This window comes from Muscardinus avellanarius (assembly GCF_963383645.1).
Source record: "Muscardinus avellanarius genome assembly, chromosome: 1".
NCBI lineage: Eukaryota > Metazoa > Chordata > Mammalia > Rodentia > Gliridae > Muscardinus > Muscardinus avellanarius.
Window position 1 is genome coordinate 122555197 of NC_137786.1, and position 14161 is coordinate 122569357.

At 40.2% G+C, this 14161-nt stretch overlaps 1 protein-coding gene across 5 annotated transcripts in view; it reads left to right on the plus strand.

Moving 5' to 3' along the window:
* Window positions 1-1182: 1182 nt before the first annotated feature.
* Window positions 1183-14161, plus strand: part of DDX6 (DEAD-box helicase 6) — a gene marked incomplete at both ends in the record, with an annotated part of 37294 nt that continues 24315 nt past the window's right edge. For all 5 annotated transcript variants that reach the window (XM_080714729.1, XM_080714731.1, XM_080714732.1 and 2 more), the window contains 3 exons: window positions 1183-1382; window positions 8667-8730; window positions 9869-9973. In XM_080714729.1, the coding sequence (XP_080570855.1) occupies window positions 1183-1382; window positions 8667-8730; window positions 9869-9973 (369 nt within the window). The remainder of the gene's footprint in view (window positions 1383-8666; window positions 8731-9868; window positions 9974-14161) is intronic.

Consider the following 14161-nt stretch of genomic DNA (forward strand, 5'->3'; position numbering starts at 1 on the left):
ATCCCTAGTACCACATACACAAGGGGGGGAAAATTACAAAAAGTGCTCAAAGTGTAGCTCGGAGCTACCCCAGTCTAACTAGTACTTAAAAAATAATCATAAATAATAAAGGACAATAACTTAAGGGGAAGATTTTTTCCATAAAGTTTATCTTATAATAGTTGAAACTCTTTTATTTTTTCCCCTGAAAAGCACAGTGTTCAAGTAGGAAGCTCACTTTAACTCTTAAGGGATTCTTGGTTGCTGTCAGAAATAGAGAAAAATTGCAGGGGGCGGTGGTATGTGCCTATAATCCCAGCCTTTGGGAGGCTTAAGCAGGAGGATCACAGGTTTGAGGCCAGCTGCTAAGTCTTCAAAACCCTGTGCAAAAACAAAAGAATATAAAAGGCAGACAGGGGAGAGGGGGGATTGCTTGGAGTTAGAATATTCCTGGGTTCAATCAGCAATATCAAAAAAAATAGAAATAATGAATTGCTTTACCTTGTTGAAATCTAGGTTTACATTAAGTAAATTGAGTGATATTTCATTGAGTTGTAATGCAATTAAGCATAACGAATCATTGACTTTAGAAGTGGCAGAGACTTGTAGCAAATTCATCAGAGAGGAACTGGAGGAAACTGAAGGGAACAGATTGTTGACAAGTAATACTAATTTAATCATTGTATCTTTCCATGTAATCTTTTCTGGTTGCTTTGATCTAGCAATTTTAAAAGTTTTGAGATAGTTCTTGCTATAGATTTGGTTTTTGAAGCAGTTCCTCATTTTCTTTCCTACCTTCTCTAGTGATTTGGCCTAAGTATAGCAGAATCCTTTAAAAGGAAAGAGTTTTCTAAAGGAATTTTTAAAAATGAAACAAAAAAAGTTTCCTAACTTTCTTGTGTTTGCTAATTTAATTTTTTTCTTTGTTTCAGATTGAAGTGAGTGAATTCAGATTTAACTCAAGCTTGTTAGAAGGCTTTTTAAAAATAAAAAGTTGATTTGGTGCATGAGAGCAAGTTTCTGCTGCTTACCGTTCAGAGACTTACAGGTGCTTGCCTGCATTGCAATAAAGGACTCATATATTGAGCAAGACTTCTATTTATCTCTTCATTTTGGAGAGCCTAATAAACTGTTATTACAGTTTCTCTACTGACTTTCAAAAGTTTTGAAGTTTGAAAGAGACATCTTTACAATTAACACAGCATGAGCACGGCCAGAACAGAGAACCCTGTTATAATGGGTCTGTCCAGTCAAAATGGTCAGCTGAGGGGTCCTGTGAAACCCAGTGGTGGCCCTGGAGGAGGGGGTACACAGACACAGCAACAGATGAACCAGATGAAAAATACCAACACAATCAATAATGGCACTCAGCAGCAAGGACAGAGTATGACCACCACTATTAAGTAAGTGTTAGAAAATAATAAATATATTTGGGGAACCAGTATTTATTTTTGTTGTTGACTAACCTATACCTTAATCATTTCAACTGTCAATAGGGGATGCATTACTTTATTTTATGGTCAGTAGATGTTTATAGTAGAATAATTATTTCTACTGTAATTCATGAAGTACAGATTCATGAACATAACTACAGATAATATGTATGAATTTTGTACAGACTGTTTTTAGAAACTTTTCTCTGGCTGTGTGTGTGGTACTGGGGATTGAACCCAAAGACAGTCTATCTCTGAGCTACATTCCCAGACCGTTTTAGTTTGTTTTGTTTTGAAACAAGGTCTTGCTAGGTTGCTGAGACTCTGACTACTTGTTGAGGCCGTTTTCAAACCTTCTCCTGTCTCAATTTTACAAGTTCTGGGATTATAGGGGTGAACCACAACACCCAGCTTGAAAACACATTTTTTTTTTCAAACCTTTGTTGACTCAAATTTATTTATTTATTTATTTATTTATTTATTTATTTATTTATTTGGTGGTACTTGGGGTGGAACCCAGAGGCTTTCTACCTCCAGGCTATACTCCCAGACCCATTTTATATTTTATTTGGAAACAGGGTCTCACTAAGTTGCTGAGAGCCTCATTAAGGAGCTAAGGCTGGCTTTGAACCTGTGCGATCCTCCTGTCTCAGCCTTCCAAGCGCAGGGATTACAAGCGTGCGCCACCACGCCCAGCTGTTGACTCAAATTTAAATGCCTCATGTAACTACAGTTAAAGTACATGTTAAAGCTGAGAGTTTGTAGGTTGTCATCTTTGAGTGCTACTTTATTCATTTGTTTATTTGTGGTATTGGGGATTATTTTTTGCTTTGAAACAGGGTCTCGCTACTTTATGCGGCTGTCCTTGAATCTGCAATCTTCCTGTCTCACCCTCTCAAGTACTGGGATTACAAGGACTACACCTGATGATACTTTATATGATTAGAACGGAGCCAGACATGGTGGTGCATGCCTGTAATCCCAGTACATGGGCTGCATAGACAAAAGGATCAGGGGTTCAGGGATAGCCTCAGCAGTGTAGGGAGGCTTTTAGCAACCTAGGGAGACCCTGTTTCCAAGCAAAAAAATAGAAAGGGCTGGGGGTATAGGCTTAGTTCCCAGAACCACAAAAACACAAAAATTATTAGGATGGTAACTGTAGCTCTAAAGATTCCAGTAATGGGAATTAACTAGATCCCACCGGGCGTGGTGGCGCATGCTTGTAATCCCCGCCCTTAAGAGGCGGAGACAGGAGGATTGTGCTGGTTCGAAGCCAGCCTCGCTGGCTTAAGAGACCTTGTTTCCAAATAAAAAATATAAAAAATAGGTCTGGGAGTGTAGCCCGGAGGTAGAAGGATTTCCAGGAACCCCAGTACAACCAAAATAAATAAATAAATAAATAAATAAATAAATAAATACTCTAGATCCCAGTTGTGGTTTGGCTTTTATTAAAACTAGCCCTATAGCTGGGCGTGGTGGTGCATGGTTGTAATCCCTTCACTTGGGAGGAGGAGACAGGAGGTTAGCGCAGGTTCAAAGCCAGCCACGCTGGCGTAAGAGATCCTGTTTCCAAATAAAAAAGTATAAATATAGGTCTAGGGGTGTAGCCCAGAGGTAGAAGAGTTTCCAAGAACCCCAGTACCACCACCAAAAAAAAAAAAAAAAAAACTCTAGCCCTATATAAAGTGATTTGTTCTCAAGAAATCTTCCTAAGGTGATGGTGGTTTATTGAAATGTGTCTTATGATAAACTAATTTTTTTTCACTTTCTGGATGAAATAGCCTTCCTCCCTTTTGTGGTGTTAAGGTGAATCCAGTAGCATTCTACCTCTAAACTGTACCCCAGCCCCATTTTATTTATTCATTTATTTATTTATTTTATTTATTTATTTATGGGTCTGGTGGTGGAACCCAGGGACATTCGACCTCCGAGCTACACCCTCTGCCCTATTTTTTATTCTTTATTTTGAAACCTGGTCTCACTGAGTTGCAAAGGGACTCACTAAGTAGCTGAGGCTGTCCGCGAACCGTGATCCTCCGGTCTCAGCCTCCTGTATGCTGGGATTACAAGCCTGCGCCACCACGTCCGGCTCCTGTTTTTATTTTTTATAATGAGATAGGATCTGTAAGTTTCTGAGAACCTTGCTAAGTTGCTGAGGCTGGCTTGGAACCTGTGATCATCCTGACTCAGCCTCCCATGTACTGGGATTATAGGAGTGCACCACCATGCCTGGCTGAAAATAGGCCTTAGAAGCTCTCAGAGTATCATAAAGATAGCCGGGCATGGTGGCACACACTTGTAATCCCAGCATTTGGGAAGCTGAGACAGGAGAGTTTTGTTTCAAGGATAGCCTCAGCTACTACCTAGTGAGGCCCTTTGCAACTCAGTGAAACTCTGTTTAAAAATAAAGACTAAAAATAGGGATGGGGGTGTAGCTTGGTGGTAGAATGCCTCTGGGTTCCATCCCCAGTACTGAAAAAAGAAATCATAAAGATGATTATTGGCAATGTGCTTCCTTATTTATTTATTTATTTATTTATGGTAATAGGGGTAGAACCCAGGGGCTTTTCCTACCTCTAAGCTATACTCCCAGACCTATTTTATACTTTATTTGGAAACAGTGTCTCATTAAGTTGCTGAGAGCCTCACTAAGTAGCTGAGGCTGGCTTCAAACCTCCTGTCTCAGCCTCTCAAGTGCTGGGATTACAAACCTGTGCTACAATGCCCAGCTCTCCTTAGTAATTTCTAAGAATTCCCAACAAAATTGGTTTAATCACTAGGAGAGTTGGTTAGTGCATTTTATTTTCAAGGTGTAGGCTTTAATTGGTATAGAAATGAAGAATGTAAGTCCAGGGTAGTGGCTTGCATTTGTAATCCTAGTACTTTGGAGGATGAGACAGGAGGATCATGAGTTTGAGAGCATCCTCAGCATGTAGTGAGACTTTCATCAATCTTTGGAAACCCTTTTTTTATTTTTTGCTGTACTGGGAATGGAACCCCGGGGAATTCTACCTCTGAGCTACACCCCAGCTCTGTTTTTTATTCTTTACTTTGAAACAGCGTCTCACTGAGTTCCAAAGGGACTCACTAAGATTTTGCTTTTTGTAGGATTAGCGGCTTTCTTTATCCCATTGGTTTTTCAAATCTGTTTATGTACATACTGCCACTTTTTTGTGAAGCCTTCTAAGATTTAATTGTCTTGACTTTTATAATGCTTTTTCTTTTTTTTTTGGTATTCCAGATTGAACCCAGGGGCATTTTTCCTTCTAAGCTCACACCTCCATTTCCCTCTGTTTGAAACTAGGTCTTGCTAAATTTCAGCTGAGGCTGGCCTGGAACTTGAAATATTCCTGTTACACCTTCCCAAATACTGGTATTAGCAAGTGTGACCACCAAGCCCAACTTCAAATCTTCTAATACTTTAAGCTTTGTTTTTTTTAAATCCTAAATAATTTTTTAAAGAGATTAGGGATACCTTGTGGGTAGATTGCATTGTATATTATGTGTTATTACTTACTGTTGAATTTGGTAGTGTTCAAGGTGGCCTACTCTTAAAACATTTTTGCTTGGAAAGTTTGATGGTATAGCCTGAGATGGAAGGCTTTTAGTAGCCTTGGAACTGGTAGCAAATAGTTGTCTTTGTTAGGTAGGCTCTAGCCTTTTTTTTTTTCTTTTCTTTTCTTTCTTTTTGGTGCTGGGGATTGAACCCAGGGGAAATCTAACCTCTAAGCTATATTTCTTGTCCCTTTTCATTTTGAAACTGCCTAAATTGCTGAGGCTGGCCTTGAACCTGTTATCATACTACCTCAGCCTCCCAAGTAAGTGGGATTAGAAGTACCTGTGGATTTTTGAGTATTTTGATTTGTGTATGTGAGCTGGGTACTGGGAATTTAACTCAGGGATGCTCTGCCACTGAGCTACATCACCATTTTTATTTAGAGTTAGGCAGTTGGGTATGGTAGCATCTGTCTGAAATTCCAGTTCTTCGTAGGCTGAGATAGGAAGATTGCAGGTTCAGACCAGCCAGCAGTAAGTAACTTGTTGAGATTTGGGGGGGGGGGGAGAAGTCTGGGGATGGAACCCAAGGGCATTCAACCTCTGAGCTGCACCCCCTTGCCCTATTTTTTATTCTTTATTTTGAAACAGGGTTTCACTAAGTTGTGGAGGGGCTCACTAAGTAGCTGAGACTGCGGCAAACCGCAATCCTCCAGTCTCAGCCTCCCTCAAATGCTGGGATTACATGCATGCGCCACCACGCCCAGTTGAGATATTTTAAAAGAAAAAAAAATAAGGGTTGGGTATATACCTCAGAGGTAAAAGAGCTAGCTTACTCAGTTGCCCAGGCTGACCTCAAACTTTTGCCTTCTAGTAGCTGGAAGGCATGCATCACTGCACCTGATTGAGTGCCCTTCACTTTAATTAGTCACAAGAAGTTACCAACTAAGATGCTTAGGTCACTATGCCATATTAGAAGGAGCTTACCCTATTTAAAGGACAACTGCTTCTTGATATTTTGTTTTTTGTTACTGGAGTTTGAACCCGGGGACATTCTACCCCCAGCTGCTATCCCCCCCCCCCCCCTTTCAGTACTAGGATTGAACCCAGAAGCATTCAACCTCCAAGCTACAGCCTTTTTTGTTTTGTTTTGGTACTAGGGATTGAACCCAGGGGTATTCTACCTTCAGTGTATACCCTCAGCTCAAATTTTTTTTTTTTTTTTTTTTTTTGGTGGGACTGGGGGTGGAACCCAGAGGCTTTCTACCTCTAGGCTATACTCCCAGACCTTTTTTATATTTTATTTGAAAACAGGGTCTCACTAAGTTGCTGAGAGCCTCACTAAGTAGCTGAGGCTGGCTTTGAACCTGTGCGATCCGCCTGTCTCAGCCTCCCAAGCGCGGGGATTACAAGCGTGCGCCACCACGCACGCCCGGCTCAGATTTTATTTTTTATTTGGAAACAGGGTCTCACTGAGTTTTGGAAGGCCTTGCTAAGTTGCCAGAGCTGGCTTCAAACCTGTAATCCTCTCTCAGCCTCCCAACTACTGAGATTACAAGCATGCACCACCCCGCCCAGCTCCTAGCCTTATTTTTTTCTTTATTTTGAAAAAGGGCCTCACTAAGTAGCTGATGCTAGCCAAAAACCTGCTATCCTGTCTCAGTCTCCCAAGTACTGGTATTACAAGCATGTACCACCACATCCAAGTTTTTATTTATTTATTTATTTATTTATTTATTTATTTATTTTTGCAGTACTAGGGATGGTACCCAGGGGCATTCTACCTCTGAGCCATACTTTCACCCCTATTTTAGTCTTTGCAGAAGGCCCCACTGAGTAGCTGAGGCTTGCTGTGAACCTTGATCCTCTTGTCTCAGCCTCTCAAGTAGTGGAATTATAAGCGTGGGCTACAACGCCTGGCTCCCTTTTTTATTTTTTGAAATAGGGTTTTGCCAGGTTGCTTAGTCTGGGCTTGAACTTCGAATCCTCTTTTCTCAGCCTTCCAAGTACTGGGATCTCAGGGGTATGCCAATGCATCTAGCTCAACTGCTTGATATTAAACTCTAGTTACTAAGCTCTACCAGGCTTTTTAAGAATTTGGAACAGTGTAGCCAAGCATGGTGATGCACACCTGTAATCTTAGTGCTTAGGAGGCAGAGACAGGATTGCAGGTTCAAAGTCAGATTTAGTAGTTTACTGAGGCTCTCTGCAACTTAGGGAGATCTCATTTCCAAATTTAAAAAAAAGCTATGGATGGGGTTATAGCCCAGAGGTAGAATGCCTCTGGGTTTAATCCCCATTATTGCAAAAAAAAGAAAAAAGATTTGAAACAGTAGTGCTAAAGCTTCCATTTTGTCTTTGGCATTTCTCTCTTTTCTATTGTGCTGGGAATCAAATCTAGGATAGCTTCTAGTTTTTCAAGGAAACCCAGAATCCTGAAGAATTACATGAAATCTCTAAATTTTTTTAATGAGGACAGGTTTTTTTGTTGTTTTTGTGTGTGTGTGTGTCGGAGATGGAACCCAGGGGCATTTGACCTCCAAGCTACACCCCCTGCCCTATTTTTTCTTTATTTTGAAATCGGGTCTCACTGAGTTGCAGAGGGCCTCACTAAGTAGCTGAGGCTGTATTCGAACCGCTATCCTCTGGTCTCTGCCTCCCGAATGCTGGGATTACAAGCGTGCGCCACCATGCCCGGCTTCTATTTTTATTTTGAAACGGTGTCTTACTAGGTTGATGAGAGTTTTACTACTTGATGAAGCTGTTGAACTTGGTGAACCTCCGGTCTCAGCTTCCCAAGTGTTGGGAATACAGGCTTGGACCACCATGCCCTACTGGCAGCTAATGTAAATTCAGACACCTGCTATGTAGGTTAGATAGAACATGCATGTTACATTGCTTCTCTCACGAGGATGGAGTCCCTTAGCCACTTCTCGATTTCTGGTCTTCCCTATATTATTATTTTCCCCAAGATCACTTCCTCTAAAGTTGTTTAACTCATATCTACTATCTTTTCTTTTGGTACTGGGGATTGAACCCAGGGGCATTCTACTTCTGAGCTATACCCCTAACCCTGTGTTTCATTTAAAAATGGAGTCTCACTAAGTTATGGCTGACTTTGAACCTGTGATCCTCCTGTCTCAGCTTCCCAAGTACTGGGATTATAGGTATTCAGCACCATGCCCTCATAGATGTAATTTTAAAGACACTGCAATACAGTAAACTTACTGTGTTTTTTTAGAAGCTAATTATAAGCCAAGTGGGACACATGCTTGTAATCCAGTACTTGGGACATTGAGATGGGTGGGTCACCGGTTTAAGAACAGTCCCAGCAAGTAGTGAGACTCATCAACCTAGCAAGACCCTGTTTCAAACAAAAAATAAAAAAATAGGGCTGAAGGTATAACTATGGGGTAGAATACTCCTAGATTCAATCTCCCATACCACACACACACACGCGAATTACAAGCCAGGTGTCAGTGTGTGCCTGCCTGTGATCCCAATACCTGGGAAGCTGAGATAGGATCACAGCTTTGATGATAGTCTGAGCAAGTAGTGAGACTCAGCAACCTAGCAAGACCCTGTTTAAAAATTAAAATAGGGCTGGAAGTATAGCTTGGAGGTAGAATGCCCCTGGGTTCAATACTCAGTACCACAACCAAAAAAAAAAAAGGTTGCTTTTATTTGAGGTAAATCATCTTTGTATTTTTAGGTAGGATGCTATGAGTTTTGATATTTCATTTGTTATATTCTCTCTAGACCTGGTGATGACTGGAAAAAGACTTTAAAACTCCCTCCAAAGGATCTAAGAATCAAAACTTCGGTAAGCTAGTTGTAGATTTTAAGTAGAAATAGTTGAAACTATATAGGTCATAAATGTAGGATTCCCATAATTTTCCACCATTCTTTGGAATTATGAGTGTTATATATATTAATGTTTATACATATGTATATCTCTCCTGGTTTTCTCAGTGTTTTCCCAATAACCCAGTTAGATATTTAGATATGTCTTCTTGCAAATGAGAGTTTTCTTAACCCAGTGTTCTCAACTAGGGGTGATTTTAAACCCCAGGGGGCACTTAGCAGTAGTTAAAGACATTCTTGGTTTTCACCCCTTGGTGTATGCTACAGGACAACCACTTAAAACAGAATTTTAGCATGGTGATTCATACTTGTAATCCCAAAACCTGGAAGGCAGAGACTGGAGGATTGCAGGTTCGAGGCCAACCTCAGAAATTTAGTGAGGCCTTCTGCAACTTAGTGAGACCCTGTTTCAGAATAAAAATAGGGCTGAAGGGTGTGGCCCAGAGGTAGAATCCCCTGAGTTTAATCCCCAGTACTAAAAAAAAGAAAAAATACAGAATTTTCTTGTGCCCAATATCATTTAGGTCTGATCTTGAGATATTTAGACTTAGCCAAAGATATTTATCTAATAGGTAGTAGAGTTAGGGCTTACATCTTACGATAAGCAGTTGATAGCATGACACTTACATAGAAATAACAGTAGTCCACCAGTTGTTAGAAGGCTATTTCCATAGGTAGCCTTTTCCCAAAGCAGTTTTTCTTTGTTTTAAGTACTGGGGATGGAACCCAGGGGCATTTTACCTCTGAACTACACCCCCAGCCCCATTTTTTAATTTTTTGTCTTGAAACAGTCTCACTAAGTTGTGGAGGGCCTTACTAAGTAACCAAGGCTGGCTATGAAACTGTGATCCTCCTGTCTCAGCCTCATTACAAGTGTGCACCATGATGCCCAGTGTCCTCAAAGCAATTTTAAAGTGGCTCCTATGTGTTGAAGCAACAATTCTAGAAAAAGCCGAAATTTAATTTGAAACACTAGTAGTAATCTGCTTATACTTAACATTAAGTAGGTAAAGAGTCTCTCACATAAATTTTTTTTAAGCATTGCTAACTACCAAAAAAACAGTTGTAATGTATTATTTGTCTGATTGATTGATTAGGATGTAACCTCCACAAAAGGAAATGAGTTTGAAGATTACTGTTTGAAACGGGAGTTATTGATGGGAATTTTTGAAATGGGCTGGGAAAAGCCATCTCCTATTCAGGTATGTTTACCTTTTTTTTTTATCACAGATAAAGTTATGTGTCATATTACATATTTTTCTTTTTGACCTGTGGGAGTGGTATAACATTTCTCTCATATACATAACTACCTGTACATATACACAAACATGCATACAATTTTTATAAACTTGTTACATAATCATATCCCTTTACCTCTAAATTTTTCAATACATATTTCCTAAGAATAGGGATATTTTCTTATAAAACACAGGACAGTTATCATTAGCCAATTTAGCATGAATATGTATCTGTATCGGTTATATTCTAGTTATTAGTCTGAAAGTGGCCTTTACAGCACTTTTTTTCCATATTGTACAGGATCTAATCTGGGATCAGATTTTTTTTTTTTTTTTTTTTTTTTTTGGTACTGGGGGTGGAACCGAGAGGCTTTCTACCTCCGGGCTATACTCCCAGACCCATTTTATATTTTATTTGGAAACAGGGTCTCACTTAGTTGCTGAGAACCTCACCAAGTAGCTGAGGCTGGCTTCGAACTTGCACGATCCTCCTGTCTCAGCCTCCCAAGCGCAGGGATTACAAACGTGCGCCACCACATCTGGCCTGGGATCAGATTTTTAACCTATTTTAATCATGAGCATTTTCCTGATCATCTTTCTTTCTCATGACATTATCATATTAAAAATATAGCTCCTTAGCTGTGGGTGGCGCATGCCTATAATCCCAGTATTTGGCAAGAAGGAAAGCCTTAGAAAGTTAGTGAGACTCAGCAACCTACCAAGAGCCTGTTTCAAAAAAATAAAAAGGGGCTAGGAGTATAGCTCAGAGGTTTAGTGCCTCTGGGTTCAATTCCCAATTTAACACACACACACACACACACACACACACAAAATACAGCCCCTTCCCTTTTTCTTGGTAGAATATTTCTTGTATGTATGTGTGTGTGTGGTGCTGGGGATCGAACTCAGGCATTCTCCTGTGAATTACACCCTCAGCCCTGTTTTGTTTTTTTCACTTAACCTCACTAAGTGGCTGAGGGCAAAAGGTGGCAAACCTGTGATCTTCCCATCTAAACCTCCCAAATACTGGGATTATAAGCCTACATTACCACACCCAGCAAAATATTTCTTCTTAAGGGTTTGTCTTATGTTTCCATGTTGTGAGGTTCAAATTATACTTCTGCAGCTAAAAAACTGCAGAAGTACTATTAGGGCCCTCTCAAGGTAAGTTTGTTTGTTGTTTAGAATGAACCCAGGGACATTCTACCTCTGATCTATACCCAAACCCCCCGCCCCCCAGTACTGGGGATGGAAACCAGGGGCATTTTACCTCCAAGCTATACCCCAAGCCTATATTTTATTCTTTATTTGAAACAGGATCTCACCGAGTTGCAAAGGGCCTCACTAAGTAGCTGAGGCTGTCCAAGAACCACAATCCTCCTGTCTCAGCCTCCCAAATGCTGGGATTACAAGCATGCACCGCCACACCTGGCTCTGGCTTCTACCTCTTGAGCTATACTCCCAGCCCTAATTTTTTTTTTTAGACAGTTTTGCTAAGTTGTGACAGCCTCACTAAATTCCGCAAACTGGCTCTGAACCTGCAATCCTCTCGTGTCAGTCCCCCAAGTACTGGAATTACAAACATGTGCCATCACAAAGGGCATGGTGTCACATTTACAAGTATAAAGTATACATAATATCCCTCTAGTCCTGATTGGTGGTGTTAATTGATTACCTTGTCAAAGTGTTCTAATTTCTTTCCCACTATATAATTACTACTTATTTCCCATCTCTTAAATCTGACCATACAGATATTCTGCTTTTCATCAGAATTTTCTTCTCATTTAAGTGTCTTTGATGATTTCTGCTTAGTCTCATCTCCTCTTATGGATTATTATGAGTTTCCTACTCATAACAGTCATATTTGGCCCCTATAAAGAAATAGCTTTTGTTTTTTTTTTAACTCCTACTTGTTTCTAGAAATCTTTCTCTTGCATTCTTACTCTTTACGCTGGGAACTGAACCCAGAGGTACTTTACCACTCAGCTACATTTCCATCTCTTTTAATTCTTTTATTTTGAAGTAAGGTCTTACTAAATTACCCAAACTGGCCTTAAACTTGGGATCCTCCTGCTGCTTTACCTCTGGAGTAACTGGGATTATAGGCTGAATACCTGGGATAATAGGCATGTGTACCTTACCGTGCCTCTCCTTATTTATCTATCTTCAGTATGGACTTAATTTTGTGTGTGTGTGTGTGTGTGTAGTACTGTGGACTGAACCCAGAGGTATTCAACCCCTGAGCTATACTCCCAGCCCTACCTATTTATTTTTTATTTTGATTCAGGGTCTCACTAAGTTTCTGAGGCTGGCCATGAACCTGTGATTCTCCTGTCTCAGCCTCCCAAGTATTGAGATTACAAATGTTGTGTCACCATACTTGGTTGAATTTTTTTTTTTTAAATGGTGTTGTGTTCACATCATCTCAGGTTTGGCATTGGAAGCTACTTAAGTTTCCTGTTTTTGTGACATTCCTTTTTTTTTTTTTGAGTACTAATGTACTTTTGAGCATAATGTGATCTCAGAACAGTCTCATACTTTATCCTGCCCACACCTGATTGCTCTTGGTGGGAAACAGCACTGGGGATAAGGCCCAGCACCTAGCATGTCTGTCTGTCTGCACATGCTTGCTTCTCGACCTTGCTAGTGGGAGAGGGAATTGCTGTTGTGCCTGTCCACATGGACACGTGCTCTGCATGCACCAGCCTGCTGATGAGCTGATGAAGCTGTTTGCTCCAGTGAAGGAAAAGTGCCACAAGGTGCTCTCTACTGTCCAGGGTGTGTTGAGTGACCCAGAGAGTGTCAGGCATGCTGGGTGTTTGGGGTCAGTATGACAGACTAGACTCCTGTCTTAAGCCTGGTGGGAAGAGCAGGTGATTTCAATATGTAGTTGTATCTGTATGTAGCCATTAGAAAATGATAGGACAACCTGGAAGAAGGGGTCCTGTTTCAGACAGAGAAAGTGAGAATGTGCTTTTGCCTGGAGCAAAAGTCTTGGCAACCTAGCAAGGCCCTCTGTAACTTTGTCAGACCCTATTTAAAAATCAAATTGGACTTGGGTTGTTGTTCAAAGGTAGAGCGCCCCTGTTCTACCTTTCCCAGTATCACACAAAAAAAGAATTAAGCCAGTTAGCCTGGCCCAGTGGTGCAGGCCCGTAATCTCAGTACTTGGAAGGCTGAGACAGAAGGATTGAAGGTTTGAGGCTAGCCTCAGCAACTTGGTGATACTTTCTCCAACTTAGCAAGACCCTATCTCTAAATAATAAATTGGACTGGGAGTGTAGCCCAGCAATAACCCTTCCATCTCAAGTACCAGAAAGAAATTCAGCAGGCAATTCAGTGGTTTTTAGTACACTTAGAGTTATATGGTCATTACCACAATTAATTTTAGAATATTCATCCCCCCCAAAAAAAAAAAAAAAAAACCTTTAGCAATGACCCTGCAATTTTCTCCAGCTGTAAGCAACCACAGATTTACTTTCTGCTTCTTCCAGATTTGACTTTTCTGGACATTTCATATAAGTATTTCATATAAATGGTCTTTGTTTCTGTCACTTAGCATGTTTTCATGATTCATGATGTAGCATGTATCCTTGCTCCATTCTTTTTTATTGCCACATATTCCATTGTATGACTATACCATACTGAAGCTTATCTATTCATCAGTTAGTAGGCATTTGGATTGTTCCACTGTTAGCTATTATGAATAGTTCTACTGTGAACATTTGTACAAGTTATTGTGTTTTCATTTCTCTTGGACATATACCTAGAATTTCTGGTTTATATGGTAACTCTAAACCTTTTGAGAAACTACTAAGCTTCCAATTTCTCAACATTGTTGTTATATGTAGATCTAAGTTGAAATCCTGGTTCTAGCTTTTTTTTTTTTTTTTTTTAGCAAAACAAGTGGTTGTTTTGAGAGTCCGTTTTTGTCAGTTGAAAGACAATGAAAAGTGCCTAATTTGAAAGGATATAAATAGGATAAAGTGCCTAAGTATCTAGTATTGTGCTTTGCATGCAGTAGGTTTTAAAACAACTTTTCATTTTCTTTCCCGTTCCTGGCAGCTCCCATGATTTCCTTTTGTGTTTCATAGCTCCCTGAACCTGGCTTGAATTCTCTTTCTTCATACTACACAGTCTTCCTGGTAAACT